At 41.1% G+C, this 14,384-nt stretch overlaps 2 protein-coding genes across 2 annotated transcripts in view; both read left to right on the top strand.

Annotated features, from left to right (window-relative positions):
* Positions 1 to 952: 952 nt before the first annotated feature.
* LOC149289197 (large ribosomal subunit protein uL30m-like) lies at positions 953 to 6,003 on the top strand. The gene is made up of 5 exons (XM_089490864.1): positions 953 to 1,006; positions 1,156 to 1,239; positions 1,735 to 1,881; positions 2,113 to 2,186; positions 5,871 to 6,003. Exons 1-5 carry the CDS (start codon positions 953 to 955, stop codon positions 6,001 to 6,003), a joined length of 492 nt encoding a protein of 163 aa, XP_089346990.1.
* Positions 6,004 to 9,360: 3,357 nt separating this feature from the next.
* Positions 9,361 to 14,384, top strand: part of LOC149289196 (uncharacterized) — a 68,889-nt gene continuing 63,865 nt past the window's right edge. Inside the window, exons 1-7 of the mRNA XM_089490863.1 lie at positions 9,361 to 9,414; positions 10,629 to 10,844; positions 11,743 to 11,808; positions 12,250 to 12,400; positions 12,898 to 13,067; positions 13,527 to 13,673; positions 13,887 to 14,060. Of these exons, the coding sequence (XP_089346989.1) occupies positions 9,361 to 9,414; positions 10,629 to 10,844; positions 11,743 to 11,808; positions 12,250 to 12,400; positions 12,898 to 13,067; positions 13,527 to 13,673; positions 13,887 to 14,060 (978 nt within the window). The remainder of the gene's footprint in view (positions 9,415 to 10,628; positions 10,845 to 11,742; positions 11,809 to 12,249; positions 12,401 to 12,897; positions 13,068 to 13,526; positions 13,674 to 13,886; positions 14,061 to 14,384) is intronic.

Genomic DNA, 14,384 nt, shown 5'->3' with positions numbered 1-14,384 from the left:
ATCTATAAAAGTCCTGCGTAGCGCGTACCACTTCACTTTTGTGTTTAGTTAGGGGGTTTACTGTCGTAGCTGGCAGTCTAATTGCCCTCCTGGTTAGATATGGTTATCCATGCACTCCATTCTACCTCCTATACGAGTTTCTGCCGAGTCCCCCAGTAACGAGCGCGCACGGGTACGAGCAGCAGTCGAGTGCTGTCTACCAGACTCGCCATTCAAGCCGAGACTTCCGGGTTGGGGCGTCAAGCTCAGACTCACAGAGTTCTAAACACGTAGAGACAGTGATGGAGGCGACACTGTAGAATCTCATAGTTAACACTAACTGCGTTTCTCTTGTTTAGAACGCCGGAGTCCTCCGAAGATACCGGAAGTAAAAGGACAAGGGTGCGTGTAACCTCTAAAACGAATGTATGCCTGTCACTGCTATGGATTTGTGGAGCTGAGGCGCCTGTTAAAAAGATAAAAGGTAGGATAAATAGGAAGTAGTCTAATTGCTGCATTCTGTATATTAGACACAACAAGAATAGATGGAGTTCAGGTGATAAGATTGTACTATTAATGCAGCGTTTGGAACGAGTTATCCGTTATTTTCTGTAATTTGATCCAGCAGGTTTTGTTGTATGTTTCAAAGATGGCTTCGATAAAACTATATTTGATGTCCCGCATAAATGCCAATACATCCAAGGAATACCTCTCCATCAGGAAAAATGGGCAGGCTAGATGGGCCAAATGGTTCTTATCTCCCATCAAATCCTGTGTCTCTATGGTATCTGAATTTTTTTTACTGGCCGGCTAGTAGAAATTTACAACAGGCTAGAATAGAGTTTTTACTGTACGGCGTCATTGCTTCTTCTACACGTGTTCCATTTTTAGAAGATGCAATAATTATTTCTCAACATTGTTATAAGTAAAAGATCATTTTTGCATCCGTTGCAGGTGAGAAGATTTTTCACCGATGACAATGGCAGCCTTATGCCGAAACGTGCCAAGAAACATCTTTGGATTAAAGGTATCTATACTATGATTTTAAAAATTGTAAAATAACTTTTTGACACTTTATATCAGATAGATATATGTGGATATAAAATGTAAGCATGTAATGAGCTCTCCTATATCGGCATGGTTTTTTAAGATTTATTTGTTTTTAATGATTTTCAGGTCGTGCCGGAACATCCCGCATACTCACTAATGTGGATTGGTGGAATCCGCCATAAATTCACCAAGACTCGCTATCACGATGAAGTAAGACAAGTGTTTGTTAATTGTCCTCGTGAAAGAGTCAGGGTATTGAATTTTATAGCATGTTTGGTTATTGGTCCCACACTTTCTACTTTAGTCAATAAAAGCATTAAAAGTCAAGCTAGTTATTATAATTCAATGTGTACGTTTAATTCCATATCACTGGGTTATTCAGTGGAGCGTTGCTAGACAATAACGCACAACAATGCTTTTCTTAAGCCAGCCATACGATTTAGTTTGTTGGCTTTTTCGTGTTTCTAACGCTAGTCTAAAACGAGTTATTACGTTTGAGAATTTTTGTCCAAACTGATGCGTTTCCAAAATAATTATTTAAGAAGTTTCTACTTAAGCCAGTGATATTGTAAGTATGCCTTTGTCTTTAAATGGGGCATTTCTATCATGTTTGTCACTACTTTCAGATTAAAAATGTTTTCTTTTTTTATTAAACGTGTAGTTCCTGCATATTATACAGTGATATATTTACATTATATTGATTAGTTCTTTCAGCCAAAGCCTGAGGATCATGAAAAGTATGGTGGGGATCCTGAGCAACCACACCAGCTTCATCTTGTCACCCGAATAAAATCTGGGCTTGGTCGACCATACTGGGAAAAAAATATCCTGAAAGTTCTGGGACTGAATAAGGTAACTGTTGTTGTTATTACTCATTTTATTGATTGTGTTGAGGAAGTAAAACAGAGCACCAAGCAAATCTTTTTTTTTTTTTTTTTTTCTTGAAAATTACTCGGTTTAGTTTAAGGGCTCAAATGTCTGTTCTTAACAAATATAACACGAGGTCTTGAAAGTTTATGCGACTCTACACAATTGTCCCTCTGACATCTCATTTACATTCTGAATAAATTTTTTTCTGTCTAGGCTCACAGGCCAGTAGTTCACAAAAATATCCCAGCAGTCAACGAAAAACTTAAAATTGTCAAGCATCTGGTCAGGTTGGTATATTTTTGTTTTCTGTCATTCAGGTTCTAAGTTTCTCTTCGTTCCATGATGTTTACTATTACCTGTAATTCCCTAATCACATGTATGTTTTGCATCTGTCTGATGGAACAAGTCGGTCTTGACTCTCTTTGATCATTGGATGTTCTTATATGTAAATGTAGTGATGTGAACGACTTGAAAATGTGCTTCTTCTGGTCATAATAGTGGTAAGGGCTTACTGCAGGTTAACAGACCTTGCTGATTATGCTTGTTCATCTTCTTAACCCTCCAATAAGTCATCCCTTTTCATGTCTCTTTAAATTCACTCAAGACATTATACTATTTTTTCCTTTACCTGAAGGCATTTTTGGCCTGCACTGCCTATAGCTCACCACATATCCTCTTAGTAGTACCCTTTAATACTGGTGTTGGCTGACATGGGAGGGCATCATTGCCCCGGGGGGGTAAATGTTCTGTTTAGGGCTGAAACAACTAATCGAATCGATTTTTATCGATTTATAAAAATTATAATCCGACCTCAAACAGAGATCGGATTATAACACTAGAATCCAGATCCTCCGCAACGCTGCAGGGGACCTGGATTCCCCTCACTGTCGGCCGGTCTCTCACTTCCGTCTCTCTCCCCCTCCCATACACCCCTCTGACTCCTCCCCCCTCCCATACATCACTCTGCCTCTCTACCCGGCTCCGTTACTGACTTTCATAGAAGCCTCAGCGTAAGTGAAGGGCAGTAGCGGAGGCTGTCTGTGCGCATCGTTTAGACCCCCCACCGGCTGACAGAGGATCATCCTCTCTGTTAGCCGGTGGGGGTCTGCATCGCACAGACAGCCTCCGTTACTCACCTTCACTTACGCTGAGGCTTCTATGAAGCTGCAGTGAAAGTTCCTGTCAGTAACGGAGCCGGGTAGAGAGGCAGAGCGGTGTATGGGAGGGGGGAGGAGTCAGAGGGGTGTATGGGAGTCACCCTCCCATACACCACTCTGGCTCCTCCCCCTCCCATACGCCACTCTGCCTCTCTACCCGGCTCCCTGGTGTCTTGTGAACCTCCGTGGCTGACAGGAGGCAGAGTGGAGTATGGGAGGGGGAGGAGCCAAAGTGATGTATGGGAGGGGGAGGAGGCAAAGTGGTGTATGGGAGGGGGCAAAGTGGTATATGGGAGGGGAGAGGCGCCAGAGTGGAGTATGGGAGGGGGGAGGAGCCAGAGTGGTATGGGAGGGGGAGGAGCCAGAGTGGTATGGGAGGGGGAGGAGCCAGAGTGGTGTATGGGTGAGTTATAGTGGTGTATGGGGGGTATAAGGCATATCGATATTAGGCATATCAGGGGGGCATAAAACATATCTGGGGTAAAAGGTATATCAGGGGGCTCAGTGGCATATAGGGGGTATAAGGCATATCGATATTAGGCATATCAGGGGGGCATAAAACATATCTGGGGGTAAAGGGTATATCAGGGGGCTCGGTTGCATATCACTGGCATATAAGAGGTATAAGGCATATATGGGGGCAGAGTGGCAAGCTGGGGGTCAGATGTGCATAACCGGGGGCAGTTTGGTAAATAAAAAAAAAAATTGAAACACGGCTTTTTTCTCATAGTTTTTATTAAATATGAAAAATAGTTAACATATGAATTAATATTTACTAGGGCTGCAACTAACGATTATTTTCATAATCGATTAGTTGGACGATTATTTTTTCGATTAATCGATTAATCGGATAAAAAAATGAATGTACATTTTTCATTTATGTAAAATAATTTAATAAACAAATGTTAAATACAAACGCAGAATTAAAAAAAAAAACTGATAAAATGCATTTCTTGTCTTTATTTCCCAACCAGCCCCCCCAATTTATGCACATTTGAGCACAGGCTTGCCACGCTGCCTCCCACACATGCCACGCTGCCTCCCACACATGCCACGCTGCCTCCCACACATGCCACGCTGCCTCCCACACATGCCACGCTGCCTCCCACACATGCCACGCTGCCTCCCACACATGCCACGCTGCCTCCCACACATGCCACGCTGCCTCCCACACATGCCACGCTGCCTCCCACACATGCCACGCTGCCTCCCACACATGCCACGCTGCCTCCCACACATGCCACGCTGCCTCCCACACATGCCACGCTGCCTCCCACACATGCCACGCTGCCTCCCACACATGCCACGCTGCCTCCCACACATGCCACGCTGCCTCCCACACATGCCACGCTGCCTCCCACACATGCCACGCTGCCTCCCACACATGCCACGCTGCCTCCCACATTTGCCACTCCATGCTGCCTCCCACATATGCCACGCTGCCTCCCACATATTCCACTCCACTCTACCCCCACATATGCCACTGTGCCTGATACGCCTTATACCCCCTGATACACCACTCCATCCTCCCCATACATGCCACGCTGCCCTCCCCACATATGCCTTATATACTGTATATGCCTTATACCCCCAGATATGTCTCTCCATCCTCCCCAGATATGCCGTATACCCCCAGATATCTCATAGTCCCCTCAGCGTCACAGACCTGTTCGCATCACACTGACACCATACTTTTATAAATAAGTACTGGGTTAATCTTCACTGCCCCCAGGATTTAGATTCCCCTTAGTCTGCCCCCCTTTACCTCTAACTGCGCCTTAAGTTAACTTTATTAAATTAACCCTCAGTCCTCATCATTAAATTAACACTAAACACCCCATTAACCATAACTACCCCTAAATTAACTCTAAATACCCCATCAAACACAACTACCCTAAATTAACCCTAAACACCCCATTAACCACAGCATCCCCTAAATTAACCCTAAAGACCACCATCAACCACAACAGCCCCTAAATTAACCCTAAACACCCTATTAACCACAACTGCCTCAAATTAACCCCAAACACCCCATTAACCACAGCTGCTCCTATATTAACCCTAAACACCCCATTAACCATAGCTGCCCCTAAACACCCCATAACCATAGCTGCCCCTAAACACCCCATTAACCATAACTTCCCCTAAATTAACCCTAAACACCCCATTAACCATAACTGCCCCTAAATTAACCCCCACCTCCCCTAACTTTCAGAAGCCCAAATATTAATCTTATACTTAGTTAGATGAGTGTCACAGTCATGTGGTTCTGGCCTTCTGGGAGAAGGAAGGGGGCGGGGCCAGTTGTCACAGTGATTACAGGGAGGGGCTGGTAAGTAGGAGCTGCTGCTGTGAGTCACTAAAACGGATTATATAATGAGGGGGATTTTTCAGAGCGTTTGCTCTGAAAAAACCCTCATTTTATAATCAATAAAAATCGATTCAACTAATCGATAATGAAATTCGTTGGCAACGATTTTCATTATCGATTAGTTGTTGCAGCCCTAATATTTACTAATAACTTTGTATTAAAACCTAGTTTGAGAAACACTGTGTTTGGGTTCTTGTAGCTTTTATTATTATGTCAGTAAAATAAGAAGGTGAATAGAGAGAGGCCATTGTGATAAAGAGATGAAAGTGTAAATTGTACTTTTTTTATTACATTATTTTAAATTGAAAAAAAATAAAAAAATTTTATCCGATTAATCGATTAATCGGCCAACTAATCGATTATTAAAATAATTGTTGGTTGCAGCCCTAGTTCTGTTATAATGTTCTTAATTGTTAATATAACAAAATCTGTTGCATCCCCAGAATTCAGCCCCTGAAGCTTCCTCACGGGATTCCAACAGAGGAGGATATATCGGAGACTTACCTCAAGAGCACTGGGGAGCTGGTGATCCATAAAAAGCTGAAACCAATTGAAACGAAATCCATTGAACCATAGGGACCTAATTACTGACCTCTATATGTGCTGAGGGCTGACAATATTTATCGAAGGAAACATTAGAATTTGATAAATGTACTGCGATGCCTTATTCCAGCATCATGAAGGTATTAGTAAGTAGAAGTCTATGGTGCAATCTGTAATTTTTGAAATAAACTTTTTTCTATGAAGTCCATGTTGTATTGTATTTGGGTTGTGTCTCTAAAATGACATTGTACTCAGGAAACGCATACGTGTATATTTACATGAATGGCACAATTTACATTATTGTGAATAACTCAGTGTCACCATCTGAATTGGAGACAATGTAGACCCTCAGATTTTCCATGGGAATGGTTCAACCCTCTGTAAGCTGCAGCAAAGGTTTATATGAATATAATCCATTAACCTCATGTATATATAAAGTCTTTCATGAAATTCCTTGACGAGATATTAAATCATTTGTGTGTCGGTATAAGCATTAACATATAATTTTTAAAAATATATAGTTTACTGTCCTATAATGAATAATGTGATGAATCAAGAAGATATTTTAGTATTTAGAATACTGTTAAATACATTTTATATCGGTTAGGGTTACAATCTTAAATTCTAACCTCTGCATCACTCCTCCTTATGTCACGTTTAATAAATGACGCATGTCCGAAAGAGACCTTATGCGTTTCCCTGGCATAAGGCATGGTGCAGATTTGTTCTGTACATAGCAATTGTTTGCGGAAACGCTAGATAGAGCTTTCATAAAGGATAAACATACACGACTTAACGTAGAAACAGAATTTGTTGGCACATAAAACTCATTCAAAACTAAACAATCCTTAATCTCATTTTAGATTTAAGATTCCTACGCCTGCCTCATGCTTGTTTATATTTTAATGGGGCTTTCCATTTATCTACTAACATCTCCATAAAGTAAAAAGTTCTTATATTACAATCGAATGCTCTGACCCTCTAGTTTTAGGTCATGAAGTCTTTGTTCTTATTCTGTGGACTGGAGTGGAAAGATATGGGTCCCATTACATCTGGCGTAAAGCTAGCACAGCCTTTCACAATGAGAACTTCATGCACACGGTAAAGTGGTAGTGTGATGGGCTGGGGCTGCTTCAGGACCTGGGTGACTTGCTGTAATTGATGGAACCATGAATTCTGCAAATCCCGAAGGGAAATGTCCGGCTATCAGTTCATGACCCGAAGCTCAAACTCATTTGGTTTATGCAGCAGAATAATAATCTAAAGCACGCAAGCAAGTTAAAGTAGTTAAAGAATTGTTACAGTTGATGATTTATAACTAAATTTAAAAAAAACTTTATATAACTGGAGGTCTTAATTTGTTCACACATTATTTAGTTACACTTGGCTTTAGAAGCCTCATAAATGTGTAGCCTAGTAACCATTAAGAAGCATGTTGAAACCTGTTAAACCTGGCAAGCTTTCGGCAATACCAATCCCCTGCTCGATGTGTGTTTGCACACGCTTAGTTCATCTTGCTGACTCTGTAGTACAGACAAGAGATCTTCACTCATTGCTGTGCCATAAATATGGATTCCGCTGATGATTCGATAATAAAGGAAAAAGACCATGAGGAGGTAAGTCCTATTTTAGCCAAGACTAGATTGAAATATTGCTTTAAGTACTATATGTAATCAACAGAATCATTCAAAATACTCCAGCAGTATCTATTTCCATCACCTGTAATACCCAAATCTTGAGACATTCTACACTATGGAAGAAAATATATTAGGATTTTAAGTCCTGTGATGTATCCTCAGAGCTAGTAAGTCGCTCATTAATTGTTGATAGAAGTATGCATTACCAGTGACAAAGTCTGACCTAGGCCAACAAGGGTGGCAGGTCCAGGGGGAACCCTGCTAAGTGGGGATGGTTAAAGGGGGCACCACTGATGCCCCTAACCAGCTCATTAAAGTTATGGAGGGCTGGGCCAACTACCAAGTTAACAGTTTCCTTCTGTGGCCAGGGGGGGGGCAGTTTGTGGTGCTGCCATGGGTTACGCCTAGGGGAACACTAAAGGTGAATACATCACTTTAGGTCACACAGGACTAGCATAGCCCTCCATAGTTTCCTTATGCGGCCGGGGAGGGGGGATTTTGGTGCTGCAAACACCTAAAGTAAATGCTATACGCTGCTGTCAATACACATTTACAAAAGAAGCTTCCGTCACACCCAATTTAATGTTTGACTACTGTATTTGCTCTATTATAAGGTCTACTAGGTTTTTTGGGGGAAAACAATCATCTAAAACATGAGCTTGTCTTATAATCCAGGTCATCTTTATTTCAGACCGCCAATCCTCCGACATGTAGGCACTAAGGAACAGTCCTGGCTATCAGTCTGTGCCCCTCTTCACAAGTTCTGGAGAGGAACAGGTTGAATGACGGGCAAATCTTTGTGGACTACATAACCCATGATTGTCAGGCTGCCTTAAGGTTGGTAGACCATCATGGGACATGTTGTTCCTAAAAATGTGCTACTCGTTGCCGAGTATCCAAACTTTCAAACACATGAAATATGGATTAAATTACCACCCCACACTACCGCACATAAATGTTTTCCCCCCCATAGGGTTGTCTCATATCCAGGCCTTTTCTTTATATAAGATCCAAAGTTTGAGGGTTATCTTATAATCAGGCTCGTCTTGTAATCAAGAAAATACGGTAAAATCGAAAGTAGGTATAAAGGTTTCAAAATTGCAAGTACTGAAAAGCGTCTCCATTTTGAGATCGCAACAACAGTTTATTAAGTAATTTGCAAAATTTTTCTTCTTCCTCGACACGAAAAAGTGCAAAATGACACCAGAAAATATAATTTTTTCCCCCACAAAAAAATCATACCAAATGAAGTGCTGTAACGCATCCACCACACACGCAGTCACATGTAGTTATAAAGGCTGGCTATTCCTTTTATACACACTATCATGTCTAATGTTAGGTGTTGTGTCTTAGGTGTGTTTGTGACACACAACGTCCAAAACTGGCTTTTTTTGGCATTACAAGTAAAACACACACACACAACAAATCTGGTGGCTTCAAAACATTGAATGATAGCAGCCTTGGGGGCGTTTGCCACATCGCAGGGTTTGCTAGCCCCTCAGCATGGCACAATATGAAGCACCATGAAGGCCCTGGGTGTTGCCGTGGAGTCCCTATGGTAGGGGTGGAGATGGTGTGAGGCGTGCGTTTACAGCAGCCAACTACCCTGACAACTGAAGGAGGTTAGTGAGGAGGGAAAGAAGTGGAAAGTGCGGGAGTTGGGGGTCAGCCCCACGAGAAGGCGGATCTTGGGAAGAGAAGAAGCTTTCTGAGCTTCAGAGAGCGAGTAGAAGCTGCAGCCATCACCTTCACCATGGCCAGCAAAAGCCGGGCTGGAAGCAGGGCGATTACAGAATTACAGATTAAGGTATTTACCGATCTCATGCACTTTTATGACACATTTCTTAAACCTCAGCATTTATTTATGCGCTTTGAGGAACTCGTTTGGCAAACGTTTAACTTATGGCAGCTAAACAGATGTCCGTGGTGACTTCTTTTACATTAAAGCAGCAGGTCCTGCAGTGGCTGTAAATCTCAGTGCTGGATGAATGTATTTTGGCATGAGGTATGCCATTCATTAGAGAGCGCTGAGCTGCGAGCACCGGAGAAGGAGTTTCAGCTTTCTGTTGCCATGGCGACAATCTTGGCTGGTGCTGCCTTACGGTTGTAGTGTTTATTTACATAGTACTCCTTCCCTGTCTGGATCTTCCATGCTGCTTCAACGTGCATCGAGCTGCTGTCGTTTGTATTAAATAAGTTATATGACAGGTTTGGAAAGGTTTTCTGCTCCAATAAAAATATGTCGACGTGGGAGGCTTGCTTTGACTTATTAAAACGACCTGGGAATGTAAATGATGTGCTATATCTAAAAAACAGATATTTTACTGTGACAGAGGTAGTACGATCAATATTTGCAATATGGAATATTGTGTCTTCCTTTACTGAGAGGGTGGTAGACAAGTAAAACAGCCACCCAGCAGAAATGGTATTCAAACATGTGTAGAACAGGCAAGATCAAGGACTAATTAAAGAGTCTTTACATCAGGAAAAATGACTTGATGGTCCGAATGGTTCTTATCTGCCGTCAAATTCTGTGACTGTGGCACTTTTCATAGTAGAGATACAATGCTAGTCCTACTTTTTGTTCTACTGATCAGTAATCAGTAATCAATATGGAAAAAATAGCCTGGTGTGGTGGAGGAATAAAGAAGAACCAGTGTGTGTTGGCCTCTTTCTTAGATTGACTTTTTCCTTATGGTAGAACTTTTTGCTTATCTGAAAGTTGGCCAGTTGGTTGCCTTGGAGATAATTATTTGTTGTTTACCAGAAAGATAGCGGAAACCTGGGAGGTATATCTGCAATCAAAGGTTTCCAGATGTCCCTGAGCCACATGGCACCAGATCTTATCTAGCCTTGTCGGATAGGGTTATTGGGAGTTGTATTGCAGCAGAAGGTGGCGTATTGTTAGTACGCCCCATTCTATATAAAACTATAATGTCAATCTAGTGGTTTAAATGTGGTGCATGCTACTTTGACATTGAGTAGTGCATTTATTTAACTGGATAATGCAAATTCTTGTAGATAGATGAGCTACAAAATACAAACCGGGGTCTGGAGCAGCACATTCTACACCTCCAGGAAGACAAGGAGTTGGTGAGCGATCAGGTTGATGTCCTGACTCGCAAAAATGAACAGCTGTGCAATGAGCTGACGGAATTAGACCAGTTAGCAGAGCAGCTGGAGAAAGGCAAGAAGCGCGATCTGGATGCTGCTGAACAAGAGCTTCAGGATACAAAGGTAACTACAGTATATGAGCAAACAACCTCAAAGCTTTAAACCTTGCTTTACCTCTCCATTCCAACATCATCAGTCTGAAATAATGTTCAGTTACTGGCCCCCCAGCGATCTCCTGGCATCACAGGTTTTATTCCATTAACCCGGCCACTGTGGAGAGCCAGATAGCTGTGCAAGTCTGCGCACTTGTCCATTGTGTCTACTTGTTAAGGAAGCTATTGTGCTGAAGGCACATGACTTTCAGTAATGTCTTTGGGTATGGCAGCGTCTTTATGTTGCCCCCAGCGTCCCCATGCTCTGCAGACCCCTCTCTTTGTGAAACATTCCACAGACATGCTCCCCCCCACCTCTTTTTCTTGGTGGCCCTGGCTAGCAGACTAAAATGCCATTAGTATGGATGGGCTTCTGAAACCTGTATACAACAGCCTCCACTTGAATGAAAAACTTGAAAAAAGGGCATTAGTGTCTCAAACATTTTTTTTGTTACATGAGTATCTAAAAAAAAAAATCTCCAAAAGCATTTGGAGAGGATGCAACTTACTGACAATAAAACACAGGCATGCTCCCTCATGATAATTGGCCTCCCAGGAAGGTATAGACACAAAAACGAATTTCAATGAAAAGTTTCAAATGGAAACCCAAGCATGCCGTCAATCGCACTGAAAGTCACAGCAAACAGCTCCAACATGTCCCATACGACAACTTTTATTGACACTTCCAATTATTTTGACAGTGTAGTATAGAGTAGAATCCCCTACTAAAATAACCTGCTTGTTTGGTTGGAATACCAAACAGTCTTGTAGTTGCACGATCTTATTGTTTAATTGTCACTGTGCTCCTTCTAATGAAACCAGATTGAACTGTGTGGGTTTTTTGTTGTTTTTTTTAAAATTCTTTTTAGAGTGAAATTAGAAGACAGCAGAAAACCATTGCAGACTTGGAACTCTTGATAAACAATGTAAAGCTGGTGAGTTTTTCATATGGAAAGTGTTGTACTGCATCGTATACTATGATACTAAGGGGTTTATTCACCTTAAGTTGGAGTTTGCAGGAGAGTTGCAGTTTCATCTGCTGGACATTACTGCGCATTATGAAGGTCTAACCCAGTGAGCTTTTGCATGAAGGGTTGAACTGGTCCTGTATAACGCACAGTTAAGTCAGTACTATAACATTCAAGAGAACTATTCCCGGATTTAACTATGCATTAACCAAAGCCACCAACCTCTCCTGGCAGGAGAATTTTATTGGGGCTCCTCATAATGCAAATCTCCTGCAAACCCCCACTTTAATGAATAAACCCATGTAAAATTTTTGCAGGGTACCTCACAAACACGTTTCAACTTTTAATATTGAATACAATATGGTGAAAAGCATGATCATCTGCAATGTTTTTGCAACTAAAAATCAGGAAGCTGACATGGCCAAAGAACACTTAGGAAAAGCAGAAATGAGCCTGAAAGAACAAAAGGAGGAGAACCGGACCTTGAACGTTCTCTTAGACCAGCTACAAGAAGATAAAGATAGACTGACCAAGAAACTTGAGAAAGCTGAGAAAACGGGTAAGACATAAAATAGTAGAACAGAAACAGGTTCTTTTTATTAAGAGGTGCAGTTCCCTTAAACATGGGATATTCTGTATCCTGGTGTAATCCCTAAAATATTTTAAAAACTTTACACTTCTCCGGGAGTAAAAACCTGGGGGTGTCCCATCCTACCTTAGATTCTGACATGTCCTATTAAAATCGCTTAGCTTGGGATACTCTAGACAGCTCCTCTGATACTCTGAAGCCAATGTTTCACAGAAATGTTCAGTAAACGCTGAGTTCCTAGAGTACTCAAACTTCTGCAATAATTCAGAAAATAAGGGCTTTAAGAAACAATCTGCTTTACTTAATAATTTTACACTGATGCACTGTACTTTCTGTATGCTGGCTATTTACTCGGTAAGCTAAGTTTAAGTTTAAGTCAATCAGTATCTCCCAGAGACTTGGAATTGAGCATCAGTATTTTATTTTTAATTGATAACGTGAACACTGATTCCATTCAATTTTAACAGAGAAAAATAATGTTCTGGCAAAAGAAAAGAGTAAAGCGATGGCTCCCTCTAAGCTCGATGCATTTGTGAAGACTTTGGAGGAAGAAAGAGATCATTACAAGCGGGAAGCAGAAAATATGAGAAAAATGCTGCGCGGACGAAGTTGTAGTCCCAAACGTATCACCTCTCAGGTTGGAGACATTTAATTCACAAAATATTTCATCTTTCCGCAAAATAAGGTCTCATTTAATTTACTATAAACTTAAAAACTAAGGTGTATTCAAGTATATATGGGTATTAGATGGAATAGTCTAAAATAACAGCATGCAGCCATGTGTATAAATAAAACCAATTATAATCTTATTAAACAGACAAAATAATATTAGATTTTTGGATTGTATTGTCTCTTTAAATGGTACATAATGATGCACTGTGGGAGATTTTAGGTGGATTGATGTAACATGAACAATTAAATTGTTATAAATTTGCCATCCCTTGATTATGCCCAGAAAATATTTCCGCTCCCTGGCTTTAATAAGTATAAAGGGCCCACACCAGTGAGCTTCTCTCAAACCTACATAATGCATATTTTGTATATCCGTTATACTGTACTTTACACATCATTTTTCTTTGTAATCCTGTCTTTTCAGCTGGATTCTGAGCTGGGGAAAATTTTGAAAGAAAGAGATGCCATCCAAGCCATGCTAGAGAAGTATGAGCGGCATATGGCAGAAATACAGGGAAATGTGAAAGTTCTGACATCAGAGCGCGACAAGACCATCATGCTTTATGAAAAGGTATGGTTTTCACTTGGATTACGTTTTATGATATATGTATGGCATATAACATATTTGTAAAAAATATTTCCTATATTTCTTCCATTTACAAACATATAATTATTATAAATTTCATAGTCAGTGACTAGTTTGTATGGTGGCTCGTTGCACGAATAAAAAGTTTTTTATAATTGAAAGATCTGTACCATATTTTTTTTTCTTCTTCTGTATCAGGCGCAGCAAGAAATAGCACAGCTTCGAAGAGAGCTTCTAAAATCCTCCAAAACCCCCAAAACAAGTCTGACAGCTCAGTCCATCTTGAGGCGCGTGGAATCTGAACGTGACAGTGCCATTTCAGACTTACGCAGGATGACCACTGAACGTGACAGCCTTCGAGAAAGGTTAAAGGTATAAAATGTTTCCACACTCATCAAGCCTATGGGTCATTGTTCGTTGCATATGGTATGATATAGACAGTGAATAGGTAAAGGCCCTGCTAACCAAAGAACATTTTTCATTGATCTGAACTTGTTATGTCAATGGTATAAAATTAAAGTGTAAGATGGCTAAAGGACTTCTGCTGATCAGAGATCTCCCTTGTAACCGGCCCAGTTACATTATGGATGTCTATGCCTATGGGTCAGGCAGCCAGCAGCCTGAATATACCACTGCTCAGTTTCCGTGTGATTATAGTTCCCGATTGTATTGTTTCTCACCTATTGCTAAAGTGGT

The sequence above is a fragment of the Sceloporus occidentalis genome, unplaced genomic scaffold (genome assembly GCF_023333645.1).
Source record: "Sceloporus occidentalis isolate IW3139 unplaced genomic scaffold, rSceOcc1.0.p SCAF_47, whole genome shotgun sequence".
NCBI classification, from domain to species: Eukaryota; Metazoa; Chordata; class Lepidosauria; order Squamata; family Phrynosomatidae; genus Sceloporus; species Sceloporus occidentalis.
The sequence above is the reverse complement of the archived record's forward strand: the minus strand, read 5'-3'. Positions and strand labels throughout refer to the sequence as shown.